General features: G+C 44.4%; 2 protein-coding genes across 2 annotated transcripts; both read left to right on the top strand.

The window, feature by feature from the left end:
- The first annotated feature begins 451 nt into the window (after nt 1-451).
- Nucleotides 452-1,533, top strand: LOC123407923 (26.2 kDa heat shock protein, mitochondrial-like). The gene is made up of 2 exons (XM_045101164.1): nt 452-738; nt 851-1,533. The coding sequence occupies exons 1-2, from the start codon at nt 534-536 to the stop codon at nt 1,270-1,272; spliced, it is 627 nt and encodes a 208-aa protein (XP_044957099.1). The 5' UTR covers nt 452-533; the 3' UTR covers nt 1,273-1,533.
- A 23,861-nt stretch (nt 1,534-25,394) lies between these two features.
- Nucleotides 25,395-26,457, top strand: LOC123408570 (26.2 kDa heat shock protein, mitochondrial-like). Its single transcript, XM_045101646.1, has 2 exons — nt 25,395-25,679; nt 25,791-26,457. The coding sequence occupies exons 1-2, from the start codon at nt 25,484-25,486 to the stop codon at nt 26,186-26,188; spliced, it is 594 nt and encodes a 197-aa protein (XP_044957581.1). The 5' UTR covers nt 25,395-25,483; the 3' UTR covers nt 26,189-26,457.
- Nucleotides 26,458-26,697: the final 240 nt, after the last annotated feature.

Genomic DNA, 26,697 nt, shown 5'->3' with positions numbered 1-26,697 from the left:
TCCCGGAGGATGTTTGGGACGCTGTCAACAGTGATTGTAATCCCACCACATGGAACATGTGGTAAGCAGTTCAAAGTATTCAAAAACTGTGATTGTAATCCCTGATTAATACAAGAATTATTGCACCTTTTTTTTTTGGCGTTGATTGCTTTATTGCCAAGCGCCAAGCACACCGCACACCCCCGGCTTTAGAAAGCAAATCACTCAACCGATCTCGCGGGAACTTCTCTTGCGTTGCGTACCACAGCAGATCAATAATCACCTTCATCCATAGCCTCCGATCGTAGTACATCAGGCAGCACGAATCGTAAAGCAGTGGCCTGCCGATCTTTCTGGAAGGCTCGAGGCCCCATCCGATCTCCCTGGAACCTTCTAAACCCACTTGACCATCCCCTCTCCCAAGAAATCTCTCCCGCTCCTCCCTTACAAAACCCCCTCCATTTCGCACCCCGTCTCGCCAACCACAAGAATCCAAAATCATCACAGCAGAGAGAGAAAGAAGAGGGAGAGAGAAGAGAGCAAAGAGAGAGACCATGGCTTCCGCAGTCGCTTGCAAGGGTGCCACGCCGGCCAGCCTCCTCAAGTCCGGCGCTCCCGTGGCCTTCTGCGCGCTCCCATTCCCCGCCGTCACCGCTGACCACCGCCCGTACGGCACCCAGGGCAAGGAGCTTAGCCGCTACGCCGCCGCCGACGACTACAGCGGCCGCGACCTCGTCATCCCCAGCTTCTTCTCGCAGGGTATGTCTTCCTCGCCTGTGACCTCTGCTCTGCCGTTTCTTTGCGTTCGTTCTTAAACATCGCGAGGCAGTGTTCTCATCTGCTTTTGCCCTCCTCGATGTTGATTCTGCAGACGTGCTCGACCCGCTCGGCGCGCCGACCAGCATGGCCCGTCTGCTGTCTCTGATGGAGGGCGTCGCAACTCAGACCGGCCTCTCCTCCACTGCTGGGGCGTCGCGGCTCAGGCGCTGGGTGGCCAAGGAGGACGACGGCGCAGTGTACCTCGAGGTGCCGATGCCGGGGCTGACCAAGGAGCACGTCCAGGTGCGCGCGGACAAGAACATCCTGGTGATCAAGGGCGAGGGCGAGAAGCGGCCCTGGGACGGCGACGACGACTTCGCGGTGCCGAGGTACAACCACCGCATCGAGATCCCCGCTGACGCCTACAAGATGGACAAGATCAAGGCCGAGATGAAGAATGGCATGCTCTGGGTCACCCTGCTCAAGCTGAAGGAGGAGGAGCGCAAGGACGTCTTCCACGTCAAGGTCGAGTAGTCCTGGTGGTGGTACTGCTCATGGAGGAGAGTCTGAGAGACGCCTTGGTCATGTTTTGGTGTCTTTCTTCCTTGTTTTGTTTCGTTGAGCGTCTTGGATCGAGTTCGACTAGGTAGTGGTCTGGCGGTGAAGTCTGTCATGAACTCTGTTAGTTTCCTCTATGTTCGGCATGTGATGAACTTGCTTTGGTGGTGAAATTGGTCATGAAATTCTGGTGATTTCCTCAAGTTTGGCATATCATGAACTGATTTGGTGCTAAAATTTGTCATGAAACCTTGTTGATCTTCAGTTTGGCATGCTGGCCTAATCTAGTAGTGAATTTGGTCATGATCTTTGTTGATTGTCTCAAGTTAGTCTCGCATGTTTACCTTTTCTCGTCCTTGATCTGCATTGCTTTTGCTTTAAGCTCTCTGTAAAAAGCTGGGCAGTTAGACGTCATGGAGTTACAGCTTTTGCTTTAAGCTCTCTGAAAAATTGACTGATCCCCTCCAGTTTGACGTCATGGAGTTGGTGAACTGATGATTTTTGCTTGCTGTTACGTGAATTTTGTGTGCTTATCCTTGAGTTTAACTTCTTGCAAGAACAGTAACTTCTACGTGAACAATCCCATCAGATGGCCGTTTGTTTGTTTTTGTAAGAACTGTAACTTCGTTGATTTACTCATGTACGTATAATGTGATGAACTGATTTGGTGGTTCCCTGAATGTTTTGTGTTTATCCTATTTGTGACATTATCAACTGTACTTTGGTGGAGAAGTTGATCCTGAACTCTGTTGATTTTCCAAAAAAAAAAAGCATCATGAACTACTTTGCTGGTGAAAATTCGTCATTAAACTTTGTTGATTTCCTCTAGTTTGAGGTAATTAACTGATTTGATAGTGAAACTGGTCATGAACTCTTTTTTTGGGGGGTCAATAACTTGTTGATTTCCTCAAGTTCGGCATGTGATGAACTTTATTTGGTGGTGAAATTGGTCATGAAATTCTGTTGATTTCCTCAAGTTTGGCCTATGATGAACTGATTTGGTTGTGAATTCGGTCATGAAACCTTGGTGATCTCCTTAAGTTTGGCGTATGATGAACTGATTTGGTGGTGAATTTGGTCATGTATCCTAATTTAGTGGTGAACTTTCTTGATTATCACTATTTCAAAGGAACCATGCATTCTTCCCCGACCCTGCGTCGCCTAGCTCGGGCGGCTCGACGGAAATCTAGCCACCCGTCGCCGGCCCTCCCCCGTCCTCTCCTCCCTCCGCCATTGCCGCTGGCCCCTGCCGCGGTGGCGGCGGGCCTCGCTCCCAAAGGGGGGTGGGGTGGGTGGGGATGTTCGGTCGTCTGGAAGCGGCGGTGCGCATGCTCTCGGGAGCGGTGTGGTGCGGTGGGGCGCCGGGGCGGCGGCCTCGGTCCTAGCTCCCGCATGGCCTAGGCATGGACGGCGTGCGTCATGAGCTGCGTGCGGCGGCACTAAGCTTCAGATGTGCGCGTGGGGCGCAGATCGATGGTCGGGCGCGACGGCGGCTGGCGCAAGTCGGGCGCGACAACTGGCTGGGCATGATGGGCGCGACGACTCTGGCGCGCGCGGCGTGTGCGGGTGTCAGCCCTGCTACACTAGTAGAAAAAGGGCCTTTTGTCCCGGTTCATAAGGACCTTCTGTCCCGGTTTCGGAACCGGGACAAAAAGGTCGTTACTAATGCCCTTTGCCTTTAGTGTCGGTTCTTACACGAACCAGGACAGATGGGCCTCCACGTGGCCGCTGCGGCCAGGCCAGGCAGGGGGGCCTTTAGTCCCGGTTGACGACACCAACCGGGACCAAAAGGCATCCATGCGTCAGCACCTGGCTGGAGCTGATGTTTTTTTTAAAGGGGCTGGTTTAGGTGTTAATTTAGGTTGTTATTAGCTAGCTAATAGAGAAAAATGTCCTCTCTTATATATCTCCGTGCTTGGTCATCCGTCGTGCTTTGTCGAACATATTTACAAAATGTAGACACGAGTTACATGCACATATATGCATCTTTTTTACACTATATCATTTCATATCATTTTCGTCGAATGCCAATAGTATTCTAATCGATCATCTAACAACTCATCATCAACTTAATCATATATCAAGTTATCATATGATACACATAAAATAAAACACAGAAACATCATAATATATATATAGTCATCGTATGCATCATGCATCCTAATTAATCGATCATGTCAAGTAATAATATAAACTATAATAACTTGTCTCTCATAAGACCTAGTCCTCGCTCTTAGATATAATGTCATAAAACAGAATAAGACCTATGGCTCCATGATGAATCACAGAGATCCAACGGTCTCCAACTTGTGGCTTGCGAACCTTCTTTATTTCTTTCCATGCTTCAATTTGGAGTCTTTTTTTATCTTGATTTGAAGTTAATCAAGTATGGAGCATAGAACTCAGCCCTCAGCGGGCTTCTAATTCTCATTTGACCTTCTGGGTCCATTAACGGAGGCACTACATCATGTGGCAGTTGTTGTTGAAGAACATAATAATAACCTAGTTAGCAATGTAATCAACACCATTTATGCAATAGTGGAGCGTACTTAATTAGGAAACTCTTACCAAGACATTTCGGCGAATGTCATCTGGACTCAACCTATGCACTAGTGGCATGTAAAATGAATAATTTTGGCCAATTCCAAAATGATACGGGAAGGTATCCCTAGAAGCCAGAACACCAGCAACAAGAAAGTGGAGAAGATCATCCTTCTCCTCCCAAGTTAGATGTGATCCATACGTGTAGTGTGTCGTGTCAATTAATTTTCGTAATTCAGTCGAAGCAACGAAATAAGCTGTAAATTATAATTTAACAAATTTAGTATATAGATGAACACCAACTATTTCTAAATATAAATGCAAATTACTTCACATGGAGGTAAAACAGGAAACATATCATCGACAACCACCCAAATTTTGTAATAATTTAATGTTTCAAAGATACTTAGAAATTTGTAATTGTCCACAAAATGTGGGCATTATATAAACCATTCAAAACGACCACATGTGCTACGATCATTCAAAGGACAATTTGGGTTGTTGCTGTTGTTTGTACAACATGTAACATGATATAATTATAACTATGACCCAATAACTAGGAACCTGCAACGTGTGGCCAAAGTTTTAATAGACGATGAACACCACATGACATGTAAATTGCGAGAGGAAAACAGGTTGACTACACCAACTATTTATAAATATAAATGCAAATTACTTGACAAATATGGTTGAGAAACTCACATGGAGGTAAAACAGGAAGCATATCATCGACAACCACCCAAATGTCGATGTTGTCTGGCATATTATCTTCAGGACGAAGATCGAAGGTGATTTCCATTCCCTTCTGAAATCCATATGCCTTGCAAAGAGCTTCCCACTTTGGGCACCCAAATTCTGTTTGAAAAACTGAATTAAATACTTGGATAACAAATGTGTGACCATGTATAGTCCTCAGCTTAGCGCTCATCGTCTCAATTCTCTCGTGGTCTTCGAAACCGAGCCTCTCCAACACATATCTTCTTGCATGGCAAGGGAGGTACATGTCGCCGTTCTCGTCAAGCTTCATGTTGAAGAACCTATCGTCTCGCAGGTGAGGCATGTCGCACATACCCCGAGAGTCGCCGCAATATTCACATTCGCAATATCCATCGTCAGACATTTCCTGTTTTAATGTGGTAAATGTGTGTAAACAACAATATAATCGTGACACACTATATATATCGAAAGAATTGAACATATATATATAATAACTCTTCATGCTCGCATCATGCATCATCATATATAACAACAAGTCCTACTAATTAATCATCATCATACATAGTTAAATAAAGTGTGTCACGATTATATATAACAACAAGTCGACGTCGATGCGGGAACTACTTCTATATATAGTTAAATAAAATAGTTTTATTAATTAAATCAACTAGTTCAACTACTAAGCACTTACTATAAATAAATAAAGTAGTACTTACTAAAAACAATCTACTTCTATATATAGTAAAATAAAGTAGTTTATTAAATCAACTAGCTAGTTCAACTATATATGAAGCACTTACTATAAATAAAATAAAGTAGTACTTACTAAAAATAAACTAGTTTAACTATAGTTCTATTATTTTTCTAACTAATTATATTTAACACTTTCTCTTCTTATTTTTTCCTTTTTCCTCTATCCTAAATATGAACATATTCATAAGTGACTTTGATCATGCACAATTTTCCTATACATACACAATATGAACATATACATAAATTGACAAAGAAAATACTATGAAAAAAAAATCATTAAAATTCTATGAACAAAATTACAGGAGAAAAAAATCATAAAAATTCTATGAACAGAAAAAAATCATAAAAAATTGAAATATTCGATCTTTGCATATATATGAACATACAAACATGCATATTCAACAATAACATCATCAAAAAAAAATCTTTTAACAGAAAAAAAAATCTTTGCTCACGGCGACGGTGTCGGGGACGGCGACGGCGAGGGCGAGGTGCGGCGCGGGGTGGGGCGGCGCGGCGACGGTCGACGGTGAGGTGCAGCGCGGGCCGGGGCGGGGCGGCGACGGGCAGGGGACGGCGGCGTCGCGGGGCACGGGGTGGGGGGCGGCGACGACATCGGGGCGGCGCGGGACGGCGCGGGGCGACGACGGCGACGATGAGGCGGAGACGGACGGGCAGCTTGGCGGCGTCGGGCGGCGGGGAAGAACGAACTGAACCAAATTTTCGCGAGTGCTGCTTATATAGACACAGCATTGGTCCCGGTTCATGGCACCAACCGGGACCAATGCACCCCTTCAGTCCCGGTTGGTGCCACAAACCGGGACCAAAGGCCTCTTTTCAGCAGCCCAAAGGGCGGGAAACAGAGACCTTTGGTCCCGGTTGGTGCCACAAACCAGGACCAAAGGCCTCTTTTCAGCAGCCCAAAGGGCGGGAAACAGAGACCTTTGGTCCCGGTTGGTGCCTCAAACCGGTACCAATGCACCCCTTTAGTCCCGGTTGGTGGCACCAACCGGGACCAAAAGGCGTGTGCTGGCGCGGTGCGGTGCTATGTTTAGTCCCACCTCGCAAGCCGAGAGGGGCTCGGAGTGGTTTATAAGCCCTGCCGAACCAACCACTTTGAGCTCCTCTCTACTCCAGGCTTACGGACCTAAAATCACTCTATATGCTTGTGGGCCTATTGGGCCTACTGCGGGCCTGCATCCTGGCGCTAGTAATCGGTTTCTAGTCGTATGCAGTATTGGAATTATGCCCTAGAGGCAATAATAAATATAGTTATTATTATAATTCCTGTATCATGATAATCGTTTATTATCCATGCTATAATTGTATTGAATGAAGACTCATTTACATGTGTGGATGCATAGACAAAACACTGTCCCTAGCAAGCCTCTAGTTGGCTAGCCAGTTGATCAAAGATAGTCAGTGTCTTCTGATTATGAACAAGGTGTTGTTGCTTGATAACTGGATCACGTCATTAGGAGAATCACGTGATGGACTAGACCCAAACTAATAGACGTAGCATGTTGATCGTGTCATTTTGTTGCTACTGTTTTCTGCGTGTCAAGTATTTGTTCCTATGACCATGAGATCATATAACTCACTAACACCGGAGGAATACTTTGTGTGTATCAAACGTCGCAACGTAACTCGGTGACTATAAAGATGCTCTACAGGTATCTCCGAAGGTGTTAGTTGAGTTAGTATGGATCAAGACTGGGATTTGTCACTCCGTGTGACGGCGAGGTATCTCGGGGCCCACTCGGTAATACAGCATCACACACAAGCCTTGTAAACAATGTAACTTAGTGTAAGTTGCGGGATCTTGTATTACGGAACGAGTAAAGAGACTTGCCGGTAAACGAGATTGAAATAGGTATGCGGATACTGACGATCGAATCTCGGGCAAGTAACATACCGAAGGACAAAGGGAATGACATACGGGATTATATGAATCCTTGGCACTGAGGTTCAAACGATAAGATCTTCGTAGAATATGTAGGATCCAATATGGGCATCCAGGTCCCGCTATTGGATATTGACCGAGGAGTCTCTCGGGTCATGTCTACATAGTTCTCGAACCCGCAGGGTCTGCACACTTAAGGTTCGACGTTGTTTTATGCGTATTTGAGTTATATGGTTGGTTACCGAATGTTGTTCGGAGTCCGTTTTCGGAGTTACCGGGAATGACGAATGGGTTTCGGGAGTTCACCGGGGGGGGGGGGGGCAACCCACCCCGGGGAAGCCCATAGGCCTTGAGGGTGGCGCACCAGCCCTTAGTGGGCTGGTGGGGCAGCCCAAAAGGGCCCTATGCGCATTGGAAGAAAAATCAAAGAGAAAAGAAAAAAAAAGGAGGAGGTGGGAAAGGAAAGAAGGACTCCACCCACCAAACCAAGTAGGACTCGGTTTGGGGGGGAGTCCTTCCCCCCTTTGGCTCGGCCGACCCCCTTGGGGCTCCTTGAGACCCAAGGCAAGGTCCCCCCTCTCCCACCTATATATACGGAGGTTTTAGGGCTGATTTGAGACGACTTTTCCACGGCAGCCTGACCACATACCTCCACGGTTTTTCCTCTAGATCGCGTTTCTGCGGAGCTTGGGCGGAGCCCTACTGAGACGAGATCATCACCAACCTCCGGAGCGCCGTCACGCTGCCGGAGAACTCTTCTACCTCTCCGTCTTTCTTGCTGGATCAAGAAGGCCGAGATCATCGCCGAGCTGTACGTGTGCTGAACGCGGAGGTGCCGTCCGTTCGGCACTAGATCGTGGGACTGATCGCGGGACGGTTCGCGGGGCGGATCGAGGGACGTGAGGGCGTTCCACTACATCAACCGCGTTCACTAACGCTTCTGCGGTACGGTCTACTAGGGTACGTAGATCACACATCCCCTCTCGTAGATGGACATCACCATGATAGGTCTTCGTGCGAGTAGGAAAATTTTTGTTTCCCATGCGGCGTTCCCCAACAGTGGCATCATGAGCTAGGTTCATGCGTAGATGTCTTCTCGAGTAGAACACAAAAGTTTTTGTGGGCGGTGATGTGCGTTTTGCTGCCCTCCTTAGTCTTTTCTTGATTCCGCGGTATTTTTGGATTGAAGCGGCTTGGACCGACATTACTCGTACGCTTACGAGAGACTGGTTTCATCGCTACGAGTAACCCCGTTGCTCAAAGATGACTGGCAAGTGTCGGTTTATCCAACTTTAGTTGAATCGGATTTGACCGAGGAGGTCCTTGGATGAGGTTAAATAGCAACTCATATATCTCCGTTGTGGTGTTTGCGTAAGTAAGATGCGATCCTACTAGATACCCATGGTCACCACGTAAAACATGCAACAACAAAATTAGAGGACGTCTAACTTATTTTTGCAGGGTATGCTTGTGATGTGATATGGCCAACGATGTGATGTGATATATTGGATGTATGAGATGATCATGTTGTAATAGATAATATCGACTTGCACGTCGATGGTACGGCAACCGGCAGGAGCCACATGGTTGTCTTTATACTAATGTTTGTGCTTGCAGATGCGTTTACTATTTTGCTAGGATGTAGCTTTAGTAGCAATAGCATGAGTACCACGACAACCCCGATGGCGACACGTTGATGGAGATCATGGTGTGGCGCCGGTGACAAGAAGATCGTGCCGGTGCTTTGGTGATGGAGATCAAGAAGCACGTGATGATGGCCATATCATGTCACTTATGAATTGCATGTGATGTTAATCCTTTTATGCACCTTATTTTGCTTAGAACGACGGTAGCATTATGAGGTGATCTCTCACTAAAATTTCAAGACGAACTTGTGTTCTCCCCGACTGTGCACCGTTGCTACAGTTCGTCGTTTCGAGACACCACGTGATGATCGGGTGTGATAGACTCAACGTTCACATACAACGGGTGCAAAACAGTTGCGCACGCGGAACACTCGGGTTAAGCTTGACGAGCCTAGCATGTGCAGACATGGCCTCGGAACACATGAGACCGAAAGGTCGATCATGAATCATATAGATGATATGATTAGCATATGGATGCTTACCACTGAAACTATACTCAACTCACGTGATGATCGGACTTGAGCTAGTGTAAGTGGATCATGAACCACTCAAATGACTAGAGAGATGTACTTTTTGAGTGGGAGTTTAGCGAATAATTTGATTAAGTTAAACTCTAATTATCTTGAACATAGTCTAAGTCCACTTTGAATATATTTGTGTTGTAGATCATGGCTCACGCGACAGTCACCCTGAATTTTAATACGTTCCTAGAGAAAGCTAAGTTGAAAGATGATGGAAGCAACTTTGTAGACTGGGCTCGTAATCTTAAGCTAATCTTACAAGCTGGGAAGAAGGATTATGTCCTTAATGCTGCGCTAGGAGATGAACCACCCGCTACGGCTGATCAGGATGTTAAGAACGCTTGGTTAGCACGTAAGGAGGACTACTCCGTAGTTCAATGTGCAGTCTTGTATGGCTTAGAACCGGGACTTCAACGTCGCTTTGAGCGTCATGGAGCATTTGAGATGTTCCAGGAGTTGAAGTTTATCTTTCAGAAGAACGCACGGATCGAGAGGTATGAGACCTCCGATAAATTCTATGCTTGCAAGATGGAGGAGAACTCGTCTGTTAGTGAACATGTGCTCAAAATGTCTGGGTACTCAAACCGTCTAGCTGAGATGGGGATTGAACTCCCGCAAGAGGCTATCACTGACAGAATCCTTCAATCATTGCCGCCAAGCTATAAAGGCTTTGTGTTGAACTACAACATGCAAGGGATGAACAAATCACCCCGCGAGTTGTTTGCGATGCTGAAAGTCGCAGAGTCTGAACTTCGTAAAGAGCATCAAGTGTTGATGGTGAATAAGACCACTAGTTTCAAGAGAAACGACAAAGGCAAGAAGGGTAATTCAAAGAAGAGCGGCAAGCCTGTTGCCAATCCGACGAAGAAACCCAAAGCTGTACCTAAGCCTGAAACAGAGTGTTACTATTGCAAGGGTATGGGTCACTGGAGGCGCAATTGCCCCAAGTATCTGGCAGATAAGAAGGCGGCCAAAGAAAAATCAGGTATATTTGATATACATGTTATTGATGTGTACTTAACCGGCTCTCGTAGTAGTGCCTGGGTATTCGATACCGGTTATGTTGCTCATATTTGCAACTCGAAATAGGAACTGCGGAATAGACGAAGGCTGGCGAAAGATGAAGTGACGATGCGCGTAGGAAATGGTTCCAAGGTTGATGCAATCGCCGTCGGCACAGTTTCACTTCAGTTACCATCAGGATTAGTTATGAACTTGAATCATTGTTATTTAGTGCCTGCGTTGAGCATGAACTTTATATCTGGATCTTGTTTATTGCGAGACGGTTACTCTTTTAAGTCAGAGAATAATGGTTGTTCTATTTCTATGAGTAACATCTTTTATGGTCATGCACCCAATGTGAGAGGATTGTTCATATTGAATCTTGATAGCAATACACACATACATAACATTGAGACCAAAAGAGTTAGAGTTAACAATGATAGCGCCATATTTTTGTGGCACTGCCGCTTAGGTCATATTGGTGTAAAGCGCATGAAGAAACTCCATGCCGATGGACTTTTGGAGTCACTTGACTTTGATTCACTTGACACGTGCGAACCATGCCTCATGGGCAAGATGACTAAAACTCCGTTCTCCGGAACAATGGAGCGTGCAAGTGACTTGTTGGAAATCATACATACCGATGTGTGTGGTCCGATGAGCGTAGAGGCACGCGGCGGATATTGTTATTTTCTCACCTTCACTGACGATTTGAGTAGATATGGTTATGTCTACTTAATGAAGCACAAGTCTGAAGCATTTGAAAAGTTCAAGCAATTTCAGAGTGAAGTTGAAAATCATCGTAACAAGAAGATCAAGTTCCTACGGTCTGATCGTGGGGATCAATATCTGAGTTTCGAGTTTGGTGCTCACTTAAGACAATGTGGAATTGTTTCACAGCTGACACCGCCTGGAACACCACAGCGTAATGGTGTGTCCGAACTTCGTAATCGTACTTTATTAGAGATGGTGCGATCTATGATGTCTCTTACCGATTTGCCGTTATCGTTTTGGGGTTATGCATTAGAAACAACTGCATTCACTTTAAATAGGGCACCATCAAAATCCGTTGAGACGACACCATACGAACTGTGGTATGGAAAAAGGCCAAAGTTGTCGTTTCTTAAAGTTTGGGGATGTGATGCTTATGTCAAAAAGCTTCAGCGTGAAAAGCTGGAACCCAAAGAGGAAAAGTGCATCTTCATAGGTTACCCAAAAGAGACAGTTGGGTACACCTTCTATCTCAAATCCGAGGGCAAAGTGTTTGTTGCTAAAAACGGAGCTTTTCTCGAGAAGGAGTTTCTCTCGAGAGAATTGAGTGGGAGGAAGATAGAACTTGACGAGGTTGTCGAATTTCTCATCCCTCTGGATGGTGGCGCAGGGCAAGGGCAAACCTCTGTCGTTGCGACGCCGGTTGAGGAGGAAGTTAATGATGATGATCATGAAACTCCGGTTCAAGTTTCTGTCGAACCACGCAGGTCGACTAGACCACGTGCTGCTCCAGAGTGGTACAGTAATCCCGTCTTATCAATCATGTTGTTGGACAACAATGAACCTGCAAATTATGAAGAAGCAATGGTGGGCCCAGATTCCAACAAATGGCTAGAAGCCATGAAGTCCGAGATAGGATCCATGTATGAGAACAAAGTGTGGACTTTGGAGGTACTGCCTGAGGGCCGCAAGGCTATTCAGAACAAATGGATCTTTAAGAGGAAGACGGACGCTGACGGCAATGTGACCGTTTATAAAGCTCGACTTGTGGCAAAGGGTTTTTCACAAGTTCAAGGAGTTGACTACGATGAGACATTCTCACCCGTAGCGATGCTTAAGTCCGTCAGAATCATGTTAGCAATAGCTGCATTTTTCGGTTATGAAATCTGGCAGATGGATGTCAAAACGGCGTTCCTTAACGGTTTCCTTAAGGAAGAATTGTATATGATGCAACCCGAAGGTTTTGTCGATCCTAAGAATGCTAACAAGGTGTGCAAGCTCCAACGATCCATTTATGGACTGGTGCAAGCATCTCGGAGTTGGAACAAACGCTTTGATGAGGTGATGAAAGCATTTGGTTTATACAAGTGGTTGGAGAATCTTGTATTTACAAGAAAGTGAGTGGGAGCTCTGTGGCGTTTCTAATATTATATGTGGATGACATATTGCTGATTGGAAACAACGTAGAGTTTTTGGAGAGCATAAAGGATTACTTGAATAAAAGTTTCTCTATGAAGGACCTAGGAGAAGCTGCTTACATTCTAGGCATTAAGATCTATAGGGATAGATCAAAACGCCTTATAGGACTTTCACAAAGCACATACCTTGATAAAGTTTTGAAGAGGTTCAAAATGGAACAGTCCAAGAAGGGGTTCTTGCCAGTTTTACAAGGTACGAGATTGAGTAAGACTCAGTGCCCAACAACTGATGAAGATAGAGAGCATATGCGCTCCATCCCCTATGCTTCAGCCATAGGTTCTATCATGTATGCAATGTTGTGCATTAGACCGGACGTTAGCCTGGCCATAAGTATGGCAGGTAGGTTCCAGAGTAATCCAGGAGTGGATCACTGGACAACGGTCAAGAATATCCTGAAGTACATGAAAAGGTCTAAGGAGATGTTTCTCGTGTATGGAGGTGACGAAGAGCTCGCCGTAAAAGGTTACGTTGATGCAAGCTTTGACACAGATCCGGACGACGCTAAGTCGCAAACCGGATACATATTTATTCTTAATGGGGGTGCGGTAAGCTGGTGTAGTTCCAAGCAAAGCGTCGTAGCAGATTCTACATGTGAAGCGGAGTACATGGCTGCCTCGGAGGCGGCTAAGGAGGGTGTCTGGATGAAGCAGTTCATGACGGATCTTGGAGTGGTGCCAAGCGCACTGAATCCAATAACCTTGTTCTGTGACAACACGGGTGCCATTGCCTTAGCAAAGGAACCACGGTTTCACAAGAAGTCCAGACACATCAAACGACGCTTCAACCTCATCCGCGACTACGTCGAAGGAGAGGACGTAAATATATGCAAAGTGCACACGGATCTGAATGTAGCAGACTTGCTGACTAAACCTCTTCCACGGCCAAAGCATGATCAACACCAGAACTGTATGGGTGTTAGATTTATTACAATGTAATTCGCATGATGATGTGAGGGCTAGATTATTGACTCTAGTGCAAGTGGGAGACTGTTGGAATTATGCCCTAGAGGCAATAATAAATATAGTTATTATTATAATTCCTGTATCAAGATAATAGTTTATTATCCATGCTATAATTGTATTGAATGAAGACTCATTTACATGTGTGGATACATAGACAAAACACCGTCCCTAGCATGCCTCTAGTTGGCTAGCCAGTTGATCGATGATAGTCAGTGTCTTCTTATTATGAACAAGGTGTTGTTGCTTGATAACAGGATCACGTCATTGGGAGAATCACGTGATGGACTAGACCCAAACAAATAGACGTAGCATGTTGATCGTGTCATTTTGTTGCTACTGTTTTCTGCGTGTCAAGTATTTATTCCTATGACCATGATATCATATAACTCACTGACACCGGAGGAATGCTTTGTGTGTATCAAAGGTCGCAACGTAACTGGGTGACTATAAAGATGCTCTACAGGTATCTCCGAAGGTGTTAGTTGAGTTAGTATGGATCAAGACTGGGATTTGTCACTCCGTGTGACGGAGAGGTATCTCGGGGCCCACTCGGTAATACAACATCACACACAAGCCTTGCAAGCAATGTAACTTAGTGTAAGTTGCGGGATCTTGTATTACGGAACGAGTAAAGAGACTTGCCGGTAAACGAGATTGAAATAGGTATGCGGATACTGACGATCGAATCTCGAGCAAGTAACATACCGAAGGACAAAGGAATGACATACGGGATTATACGAATCCTTGGCACTGAGGTTCAAACGATAAGATCTTCGTAGAATATGTAGGATCCAATATGGGCATCCAGGTCCCGCTATTGGATATTGACCGAGGAGTCTCTCGGGTCATGTCTACATAGTTCTCGAACCTGCAGGGTCTGCACACTTAAGGTTCGACGTTGTTTTATGCGTATTTGAGTTATATGGTTGGTTACCGAATGTTGTTCGGAGTCCCGGATGAGATCACGGATGTCACGAGGGTTTCCGGAATGGTCCGGAAACGAAGATTGATTTATAGGATGACCTCATTTGATTACCGGAAGGTTTTCGAGTTACCGGGAATGTACCGGGAATGACGAATGGGTTCCGGGAGTTCACCGGGGGGGGGGGGCAACCCACCCCGGGGAAGCCCATAGGCCTGGAGGGTGGCGCACCAGCCCTTAGTGGGCTGGTGGGACAGCCCAAAAGGCTCCTATGCGCATTGGAAGAAAAATCAAAGAGAAAAAAAGGAGGAGGTGGGAAAGGAAAGAAGGACTCCACCCACCAAACCAAGTAGGACTCGGTTTGGGGGGGAGTCCTTCCCCCCTTTGGCTCGGTCGACCCCCTTGGGGCTCCTTGAGCCCCAAGGCAAGGTCCCCCCTCTCCCACCTATATATACGGAGGTTTTAGGGCTGATTTGAGACAACTTTTCCACGGCAGCCCGACCACATACCTCCACGGTTTTTCCTCTAGATCGCGTTTCTGCGGAGCTCGGGTGGAGCCCTGCTGAGACGAGATCATCACCAACCTCCGGAGCGCCGTCACGCTGCCGGAGAACTCTTCTACCTCTCCGTCTCTCTTGCTGGATCAAGAAGGCCGAGATCATCGTCGAGCTGTACGTGTGGTGAACGCGGAGGTGCCGTCCGTTCGGCACTAGATCGTGGGACTGATCGCGGGGCGGATCGAGGGACGTGAGGACGTTCCACTACATCAACCGCGTTCACTAACGCTTCTGCTGTACGGTCTACAAGGGTACGTAGATCACACATCCCCTCTCGTAGATGGACATCACCATGATAGGTCTTCGTGCGCGTAGGAAAATTTTTGTTTCCCTTGCGGCGTTCCCCAACATGCAGGCCGTGGTGGCACTGTTTTTAATTTTTTTTCCTATTTTTTGCTTTGTTTTTTGTTTCTAATTACTTATTTATTTTCTTTTACGATAATTCTTTTTGCTATTAAAGTTCGTAACAAAATTCTAATTACTTATTTATTTTCTTTTATGATAATTCTTTTTGCTTTTAATGTTTTGAAGAAAATTCTAATTACTTATTTATTTTCTTTTATGATAATTCTTTTTGCTATTAAAGTTTGTAACAAAATTCTATATAATTTTAGTTTCAATAATACTAGAGGTTTATAAAAGCTTTTTAGTTGATTCCTTTAGTACCGGTTCTAAGGCTGTTACAAAGGCATTTTATTTGGTACATGTTTTAAGGCTGGGGCCCCACGAGCACCTTTTAGTACCGATTCGTGGCATGAACCGGTAAAAGAGTTTTTTAGTTGATTCTTTCTGCAGCTGTTTTTTAGTCCCACCTCGCCAAGCGAGAGGCACTCACAGCGGTTTATAAGCCTTGAGCGTAGAGACGATGAAGGGAGAAGCGCAGTGCTCACCTACACGTTGGCTTGAAGCTAAGCAACGTGCAGGTGAGCATTGCGCCTATCTTTTATTTTGGCATGGTATCATCATTTCATCCACATAGCATACGCAATAAAGTTGAGAGGGTTACGGCAAAAATTGGATGCACTTCGTGTACAAAACGAACAATCTCTTTCGAAGTATCAGGATTTCATACGGAAACTTGTCTGTTACAACATGCATTTCAAATGAACTACAAAAAGGTTGAAAGTTGGCATGGTATCATCATAATAGTTGTGGAAAAAGTCTTCACTTTTTCTTCGCTTGTGTCCTTTCCTTATTGCGCCGTAACCATGGATAATCTTCATCATTTATCAGGATGCTTGGGTCAGCCTTGACTTTGAAGGGAGGAATTTCATAAAACTTTTCATAATCTTCGGACATGTCTGTCTTGCCCTCCACTCCCACGATGTCCTTTTTTCCTGAAAGAACTATGTGACGCTTTGGCTCATCGTATGATGTATTCGCTTCCTTATTTTTTTCTTTTTCTCGGTATGGTAGACATGTCCTTCACATAGATAACCAGTGCCACATCATTGGCTAGGACGAACGGTTCGTCAGTGTACCCAAGATTATTCAGATCCACTGTTTTCATACAGAAACTCGTCTGTTACAAAGGGATTTCATTTTTTTGAACTTATTTGAACTCCATATTTTTCTGTGTTCAAAATGCACCATTCAAAGCCACATCAACAATTTACAACCCTTCCTGACATCATTTGTTATTTTTCATGCATTTACTGATTATTTTGAGCTATAAGACCATAAAATTGAAAAGCATTTGAAATGAACTCTGAAAAGGTTCCAAGTTGGCAGTGGTGACAATTTTAACACAACACATGATATCCATTACATCTAGGGCACAACATTACATTTGTTCAAGTTCACAACAGTGCACAAATGATAGAATTACATCTAGGGCACAACACACTAGCAGAAACATAACACACACACTCCACTTAATTGGTTTGCTTAGATCAAATAGAAACTAAACTAGCCACAATGATGATGCCAAGAACAAAGAGAAAACCCATTGTCCCCATGAGCTCATTCCTTTTCTGCAACTTCAATTGCATTTTCTTGTTTTCATTGTTCAGATCCATAACCTTCTTCTCCATCCTACTAGCTTTGATCCAACTACGTTCAAGGCCACCATGGAGCTCCTCAAAAGCTTGCCCCACTAGCTCAGTGGGAGGGGGGTCAATCCAAACAACCCAATCACACTCATGAGGAAGCTATTAAATCAGAGTTCACATAATTAGGTGAAATTCATAACTTTGCAATAAATCGATGAAAACAGAGTACCAAATGATGTTTTGAGGAATTACATCGAGTGGACAACCCAAAAACCTTCTTCCCGTGCTTGCTCCACCCCAAGAAACACGACGAGCAGGAATTAGCCCATGCCCCGGGCAATGGTGATTCGAGCGCTCCTCAAGGCCGTAGAAACTTGGATTGGGAATGAAAAATTCGGATTGGAACTGCACAATCCCGCAGCCATCCACCTACGAGCCAGAAAGGCGCATATTACAGCCCATCCCGCGAAACCCTAGATGAGAAATCCCCAAATCCAATGTCAACCGAAAATCCAAATCGACTTACCTCACTGTCTGCGGAGGAGCTTGCACACGACATTGCGGACGTACACATGGACGTGCCCCAGCGGTGAAAACGGGGCCGGGGCTTGACGGACCGCTAAATCTAGACAAATCTCGGGAAAAATGGAGCTCCGAGGTCGAGCTTCGAGAGGAGAAAGCTTAACTAGTGTGGCTCGGACATTTCATCGAACACCTCATGTGCATAGGAGGTAAGCTAGAGCACCCAAATGCCCTCCCCTCGCCGACGAGAAAAAAACAGAGTGCTCTGCCGCGGCGATGGGTATATATAGGCAAATTATTTGTCCCGGTTCGTGGCATAAACCGGGGCTAAAGCCCCCCTTCTAAACCGGTTCAAGGCATGAACCGGTACCAATGGATGTGGGCCAGGAGCACGGCCCATTGGTCCCGGTTCGTGCCTAGAACCGGGACAAATGGGTCCACACGAACCGGGACCAATGCCCACGATGCCCCGGCCGCCCCCTTGGGCTCATGAACCGGGACTAATGCCCCCCATGGGTCCCGGTTCGTGAAGAACCGGGACTAATGGGCTGGCCAGGCCCGAACCAAAGCCCTATTTTCTACTAGTGCTAGCTTTTATGCTGCTTGCTTGGGTGACTCCGATCTGGATCTGGTCTTCGACCTAGGTGCTTTTCCCCTTCGACGCAGAGTTGGTTGCTACGGTGGTGGTGGTCATGTTGATGCTGTGGTGGTGGACGGCGGCTACGGCCGGGGTGGTGGTGCGCGTCCGGGTGTGGTGGATCAAGGGATCCCGCGTCGAGAGTGAGTTTGCTCTCAGCAGGGATGGTGGTTGGTGGACATTGGTCGTTGGTGCTAGGTGGTTGGTGCATCTCCAGGAGAAATTCTCGTCTGATCCTCATCGGAGCCGACGACAGCGACGCCCGCGGGTGCCGCGACCTTTCTTGGAAGCGTCGTCTTGGAGTGTGCCCCTCTTCCCATGACGTTGGCTCGGGAGGGATAGCTCAGATCTGCTGGATCGGATGATGAGGCGTCTTCTCGTCTTTCTCCTCCTTGGGCATCGTCTCGGAGCCGGCCACGACGGGGAGACCGGTGGATGGCAGCATCTTGGCCGCGTGGTTTGCTGAGGCGGGGCGCTTGTTCCTGTTGTGGCAACGATGATGGCGTCGGGAGGAGCTTGGGTCGCGGCATGGACTTTGGTAGTCGGTTCTTCCCGACATGTTCATGGTGCTCTTTCGTGGGTTTGTTGGTTCCTCTGAAGTCGAAGCTGCGGTGGAGCGGGTCCATGCGGCGATGTTGACATAGACTCAGTGGTCGGAGGCGGAGGGCACGATCGGCGCAAGTCTTGCATATTTCCCTTGTGAGGCTCGTCATCAAAATCGGAGTTGTCGGTCGCTCGCGCGTGTGGCCTTGTGTTGGTATGTGCCGTCTCGGCTTCTATGCAACTGTTTATGGGTTGGCTTCAATGATGGAGCTCTACAGTGAAGTCGGAGTCGTCCGTTCAAGGGCAACCGGTGATGACGATGACATTTGCGACTCTTCAGCGGATGTTTCTCTTCTTTGCAGCTCTCTGTTCCATGTTGGTGGCCAGGTTAGCCGATGGTACCCATGTCATTTGGGTTGGATTGTATCGTTTTTGGCCCGTTTTCCATTATTGAATGGGGCAATTTAAAAAAAACAATGAGAATGGCAAGTCTTTTGCCTCATTTCAAAAAAAAAAAAATTTGCTGCTTGTCTCTAGTTTTGCCTGATGAACTGTTTTGATTGTCTTAAGCTAGTCTAGCTAGTCTATCTTTTCTCGTTCTTGATCTATATTGTTTTAAACATTCATACTTATTCTCTAAATATAAAATGATTGATCTCCTAGCTTGACGTCATGAAGTGAGTTGGTGAATGGGCAGTTACTGACTGATTGTTTTTTTGCTTGCTGTTCCCTGAATATTCTGTTCAGTTTGTAGTTGTACGGTTTTGCGTGAACAGACTTTCTCATGCTTCGATATTTCTCATGTTTAATGTGATGAACTGATTTGATGGTTCAGTGAATGTTTTCTGTTTACTTCTTGTAAGAATAGTAACTGTTTCATTTTGTTGTTGTAGCGTTTATGTGTGAACAACCATATGAGATGGGCATTTGCTTGTTTATCTCGCGTGCTTTGTGATTTCATTTTTTTTGTGATTTTCTTGATGATAAACCAACCATAATTTTGGTATGCAGTCCGAAAAGGCAACTTGGGAGTGTGCACACAACGAAATTTGGACTTTTACACTTCTGTTTCAGTTATTGGTTTTTGGTTTTACTTCAAAAATGTTTTGTGATATTTTTTCTCAAGATTTCCACTGACCCAAACTTATCACTACAAAAAGAATCACTCAATTTTGATTTCGTATCAGGAGTCAAAAAATTCGGGAACGAACCTAAAAATAATTGACAAACTGTGTTCGCGACCTTTGAAGTGCAAAAAGTCCTATTTAGAAGCCGATTTGGAGGTGACATAATGTACTAGCTTGATGAACTATTCAGATTCGGCTCGTCGATAGCTCGAATTTGAGCACTCGTGGAGCCAAAACAGGCTTCGGATGAGGAAGAAACACCTGTTTTACTGAACACTGCATAAAAGAGTTTCCAATCCGAATTCAAATACGGGATTGAGTCTAGATAGATCTGAAATTTGTTTTTTTTCTTCTCCCTTTTTTCTCTCACTTTTTAATTTTTTTCGTCTCTCTTTTTATCTTATTTTTTTTCTTCTCTCTAACAACCAAATAAGATGCAGATTGGATCAAGCACAGATGTGAACGACCTCAAGTATGATAATGACAATGAACAATTGGTGCACGTGATGAAATTGATGTATGGTGGTGGGGGAGAACGGGAGGGATGACGATGTAGCGGTGGTGTGACTAATGTGAATTGAACTCAAAACTCTAAAGGAACTAGACACTAAGACCAACAACTTGACACGACAATGCAACCGATAATTCAACTATGCAAGCACTAAAAAGAAAAGTGTAAGGGCTCAGATTGGCTTGGACAAAGGATGAATAGATTTAACTCTTATTTTGTGGCTTTTTCTTGGGCAATAGGTAAGAAAAATAAACCTAATCTAGGTATAACTGGAAATTCTCATCGAGCAACCTGAAAACTGATACCACTTGATAGAGGCGAGGGTCCCGATCTTTCGATGAGATGGTGGCTATCGATTTTGTGGAGACGACTTTGTCGATCCGACTACAAACGTGCATGATGTTGCGCTTTAGCAATCGCTATACCAACTCCAAGAAGTTACTGACCACGTCGGAGCACGATCAACCTGACCACGAAGGTCTCTTCTGCTAGCAATCGAAGAACAAGCAAGAATATGATAAAAACAATCTGAAAATTGCGAATATATATGAAGTATTGATAAGAATGGGGATTCAAAAGCGGTTTTGGTCTGGTCGTTGAACACAAACGAAGTACACATAGTTGCAATGACTAACTTTTAACTAAACAAATCTCAAGCAAAAAGCTAATAGGTTGATATACTTATATAGGAGCAAAGGATGACGTGCAAGGAGGAGGGAGGACATCCCAAGGCAGCCTAAGACCAATCCTAGGTCGTACAAGGCCCATGGACCCAAGTGGAGGTGATGCAACACCTTTGAAGTTATAGTTTGACTTGGATTCTGGTGCAATCTCAGATTGTTTCGTCATTATCTCCATGTTGCATACTAATTTTAAAATGATTTCAGTTGGGTTGGAATGTAGATAAAATCTACTTTCAAACAAAAAATAATAACCCAATTCAGAGTTCGTATACAAACGTTGTTAACGTTTTGAGACAGGTGTGTGTGCAGTGTGAATCTCAATCCAGAATATGAGAGACTTGGACTTTATCTTCTCTTGAGCTAAAAGTGACGTGATAAAACTTCTTGAACAACACATAATCATTTTCTTTGATGTGATATGATTTCTTGAACAACATCTAATTATTTCCTCTTTCTTTATCTTCACATGTGGTTCGTGCAAGTGTTCGACAATTCTGCATTTAGGCATGGAGTAAAAGTAGGTGAACTATTTTTGTTCCGGATAATATAAATAAATTATTAAATAATTATTATAAGAAATCACCTCACAAATATGCAAATATTTAATATTTTTTGTCGTATCCAAGGTAGCCATGTACTCATCAACTACTTTTTGTCAATATAGTTATTCTCTCTCTCCCAAACAAATCCGTAGACTTTTTTTATCGTATACAATTAAAATAACTCGTATCTTCTAAACTTTAAGATTGTTTTTAAAAGTTTTTTATATTTAAACTGCTTGCGCAAAGACCTTTAGAACAAGATCAACCTTGGATACATTTTGACTAATTTGAAAAAGTGAAATGTGTTACTCTGAAATGTCAAATTGTGAAATTGATATTTAGAAAGGTGTAACAGTTTATTTCAAAAGAATTATGTTTATATTTCAAAAATGCATAATTGAAATAGATTTGTCTTTTTTGAAACAAGCCAGTGAAAAGTGAACATGTGAAATTTAGTTTTTGAAAATGTGTAACAGTTTATTTCAAAAGAGTGAGACATGTTTTTACAAAAATGTGCAATTGAAATAGATTTGATTTTGTGAATCACGCGAGTGAAGAGCGCAATCATAGCAAATATGTGAAACTGATTATATATGATAACGTGTAATAGTTTATTTCAAAAGAGTGGAATATGTTTTTTTATAAATTGAAGTAGATGTGAATGTTTTGAAAAAAGCCAATGGAAATTGAATGTAATGTCAACACGTGAAATTGATTTAACAAATGTGTAACAATTTATTTCAAAAGAGTGAAATATGTTTTTGCAAGAATGTGCAGTTCAAATATTTGTGATTGTTGTGAAACAAGTTAGTGAAGAGTGAAATGTAACGTCAGCATGTGATACTAATTATTTGAAAATGATTAATGGCTTATTTCAAAGGAGTCAATTGTGTTATTTCAAAAATGTGCAATTGAAATAAATGTGATTTTCTTTGAAATAAGTTAGTGCAAGTCAAATGTAGCTTCTGAAATTGAAAATAAAATACAAAAATTGAAATGTCAGCTTGTGAAACTGATTGAAATCATTTTATTCACAAGTTTTCAATAGAGTGAAATATATGAAATATGTTTTATCAATTTCAAACTCATTTAAAAAGTATCAAAAATCGGTCTTGTTTGGAAGGTCTTTGCAACATGAGTTCAAATATATAAATTTTAAAATTGGAACATCGGTTATGAAGTTATGAGTCACTCAAACTGATATGAGAAAAAATAAACGAAGTCTTTAGTTGGGAGACAATGCTTTGCGCATGCAGTGCGCCTCTCTCACGCTTCACGTTGTCACCTGATAAAAGGTTGATGTTCTGGACCCCTGTCCCTTTTGTATTGTTGTGTATTTCCTAAGCAAAATGACTTGATTTTTATACAAAACCGTGTTGCACTAATCTCCAAATGGCAACGAGTCACTATGGATCTGCCGGTATATAGCGTTACCGCACAATATTTCATTTTATTGTCACATCGATGAGTCTAGGTGTGTAGGAGAGATCATGACTCCATCATCAACAAAAAGGAGAGAGGTGTGTTCCAGAAAGGAGAAGGGTGTGTTCCAGAAGGGAGAGAGGGGGTGACCCGAGGAGAATACAACGAGTCTCTTGTGGCGTTCTAGAAGTCATGGCTCGGGCATGGCTCCAACGAAAATTAGCACTTCCCAAAAGAAATGTGAACACGGGGATAAAATTCATGTCTTCGGCTCATTTGTGGTTAATCCTTTCCCGCACTTTACATTGGCTTGTATGCTCTTAGGCTTGCCAATTATATTGTTCCCTAGCTTACTTTGCTTTGAGCTTGCTTGCCATATAGGATTGTTCATCTAGTTAATTATATATCTAGAGAACTCTATTTATTCGTCTTTTTCCTAAAATCAACATCTGAGATTAAAATGTCTAGTCTCCTATTCACCCCCTCTAGTCGAATGTATCGACCCTTTTGCCAAGCTTCCTCTAGCCCTCCATGTGTGCCATCCATTGAGTTGGCTCCTCCGCCCTAGGTGGCGCAATGCCTCCCAAGGAGGAGCAAGAGGAGCCACGTGACTGTGAGAGGCCTAGACCAGAGACCACCGACTGCTAACATGGAAAAGATGAAGAGTCTGACGCTAGCCTGACCGAGCTAGATGCCATTGCAGCCGGGGGATCGAAGTAAACACACTTGGTGTTTCTTAGAAAAGGAACCGCAATATCTCGCGGACGTCAGGAACCCACCAGGAAACAAATCGTGTGTTGGGACAGGGACGATCGAGTAAACCTTTTTAGTTGCTACAAGCGTGTTTTTGCGTGACCCCCAACCTGGCCGAGATAATTATGGTGCAGAGGAAAAAAGAGCTTGGCCCAAATAGCTGAAATTTAAAAAAAAACGCCATCAACTAAAAACGAAATATTTTCTCATGTTGAAAAAGGCATAGACAACAATATTGAAAAAGTGCAAACAAAATGCCATGGTAGCCTACCAAAAAAAATAGTGACATGGCAAAAAGGCCAATATAAATGTAAAAAAATAAACCAACAAAAACAGAAAATAAGATTGTGCATGTCAAGTCTGCATATTAGTCAAAAGATTCATACAAGGAGTTTGCCTTGCTCTATATTTTCATTTTCAAAACACATAGAAATCTCACCCATGAAGTTAGTATGATCTAAAAAAATAAATAATATTGCCTTGCTCTCAATAATAAAATTCCCATGCCCACATAATAATAAAATTGCCATCCTCTTAGTAATAAAATGCCATGTGCGAAAGTAGAAAACAAATTCCAAAATTACCATGAAAATAATTGATAAAAATTCCCAAAGCTTGCCATGGTAGCATTACAAAAAGACTAAGTTTGCCATGTTTGGAATTAAAAAAATATTATGATTTGTTATGGAACCATGAGAAGTAATACTTTTTTCCATGTGTACAAAAAAACTTGACATGTGGAATATTACAAAAGAAATGGTTAAAATTTGCCATATGGTAAGTTAACTTTTTAATTGAATCTGCCATATTTATTATTTTTGGCACCTTGTATAACTAAAAATAGAATAAAAGGAGGGTTTGGGATTCAATCTTATATCTCCCACTTGGATGCTTTACCCAGTGGCCAGTCCGATGGGCCCATCGGCTCTGCTTGGTTAGGATAGCGTTCACGCCATTTTTTATGTCCATTTTACGAGTTTTGAATCTACTGTGGTAATACTTCCTGGGCTAAGATTCATGCGTCTGATCTGATGGCATAGTAGAATGTTCGCTCGAACTTGCTACAAATATGACGTTTGCCCAATATTATTTTCGAAAAAGAGTGTAACATTGGATTTAGTGGTTCATTATACAAGGATAGATTGTGTAGACTTAACACGGTTTTATAGTACGATTACTTCATATTTATTTTCATGTTGTCATTTCGGACCTAGGAGCCTTGTGTAATCTGAACTTGCAGAATTTAGCAAACCAAACAGTGTTATTAGGTTGGCAATGTATTGGCATATGAAATGCAGCTGTCTTTTGCTTCAATGCGAGCCTAGCAAAACATATGGCCGAAGGAATCAAGTCCACCAAACGGCAGGAATTCATTGCAAAAGTAGTCCAACTTTGAAAAGCAAAACATATGGCTGAGCAGATCAAAAGTTAGAACCACCCATGTGACCCTAATCGTAGTACATCAAGCAGCACGAATCGTACAGCAGTGGCCTCCCGATCTTTCTGGAATGCTCGAGGCGCCAACCGATCTCTCGAGAAGCTTCTAAACCCAGTTCACCATCCCCTCCCCCAAGAAATCTCTCCCGCTCCTCCGTTACAAAACCCCCCTCCATTTCGCACCCCGTCTCGCTCACCAGTCACCACAGGAATCCAAATTCATCACCGCAGAGAGAGAGAGAGAGAGAGAGAGAGAAAGCAGAGGGAGAGAGAAGAGAGGGAAGAGAGAGAGAGAGAGAGAGACCATGGCTTCCGCCGTCGCTTGCAAGGATGCCGCGCCGGCCAGCCTCCTCAAGTCCGGTGCTCCCGTGGCCTTCTGCCCCCTCAGCACCACCGCCATCACCGCCGACCGCCGCCCGTACAACACCCTAATCAAGGAGGCCATCCGCTACGACGACGACGACGACCGCAACCTCGTCCTCCCCAGCTTATTCTCGCAGGGTATGTCTTCCCCGCCTGTGACCTCTCCTCTGCCGTCCTTTTGCGTTCGTTCTTCACATCGCGAGGCAGGGTTCTGATCTGTTTTTGCCGTCCTCGATGTCGATTCTGCAGACGTGTTCGACCCGCTCGGCGCGCCGACCGGCATCGCCCGTCTGCTTTCTCAGACCGGCCTCTCCTCCACTGCTGGGGCGTCGCGGCTCGGACGCTGGGTGGCCAAGGAGGACGACGGCGCGGTGTACCTCAAGGTGCCGATGCCGGGGCTGACCAAGGAGCACGTCCAGGTGCGCGCGGACAAGAACATCCTGGTGATCAAGGGCGAGGGCGAGAAGCAGCCCTGGGACGGCGACAACGACTCCGCGGTGCCGAGGTACAACCACCGCATCGAGATCCCCGCTGACGCCTACAAGATGGACAAGATCAAGGCCGAGATGAAGAATGGCATGCTCTGGGTCACCCTGCTCAAGCTGGAGGAGGAGCGCAAGGACGTCTTCCACGTCAAGGTCGAGTAGTCCTCCTTGTTCCACTGCTCATAGAGGACGCCTTGTTGATGTGGTCATGTTTTGGTGTCTTTCTTCCTTGTTTTGCTTCGTTGAGCGTCTTGGATCGAGTTCGACTAGGTAGTGGTCTGGCGGTGAAGTCTGTCATGAACTCTGTTAGTTTCCTCTATGTTCGGCTTGTGATGAACTTGCTTTGGTGGTGAAATTGGTCATGAAATTCTGGTGATTTCCTCAAGTTTGGCATATCATGAACTGATTTGGTGCTAAAATTTGTCACGAAACCTTGTTGATCTCCTTAAGTTTGGCCTAATCTAGTAGTGAAATTGGTTATGATCTTTGTTGATTGTCTCAAGTTAGTCTCGCATGTCTATCCTTTCTCGTCCTTGATCTGCATTGCTTTTGCTTTAAGCTCTCTGTAAAAAGCTGGACAGTTAGACGTCATGGAGTTACAGCTTTTGCTTTAAGCTCTCTGAAAAATTGACTGATCCCCTCCAGTTTGACGTCATGGAGTTGGTGAACGG

The sequence above is a fragment of the Hordeum vulgare genome, chromosome 7H (assembly GCF_904849725.1).
Source record: "Hordeum vulgare subsp. vulgare chromosome 7H, MorexV3_pseudomolecules_assembly, whole genome shotgun sequence".
Lineage (NCBI taxonomy): Eukaryota > Viridiplantae > Streptophyta > Magnoliopsida > Poales > Poaceae > Hordeum > Hordeum vulgare.
This window is presented reverse-complemented; position numbering and strand designations above follow the sequence as displayed.

Coding starts and splice junctions, on each gene's coding strand:
- LOC123407923 (XM_045101164.1), top strand. CDS start 534: ATGGCTTCCGCAGTCGCTTGCAAGGGTGCCACGCCGGCCAGCCTCCTC. Junction 739..850: donor CCCCAGCTTCTTCTCGCAGG/GTATGTCTTCCT, acceptor TTGATTCTGCAG/ACGTGCTCGACCCGCTCGGC.
- LOC123408570 (XM_045101646.1), top strand. CDS start 25,484: ATGGCTTCCGCCGTCGCTTGCAAGGATGCCGCGCCGGCCAGCCTCCTC. Junction 25,680..25,790: donor CCCCAGCTTATTCTCGCAGG/GTATGTCTTCCC, acceptor TCGATTCTGCAG/ACGTGTTCGACCCGCTCGGC.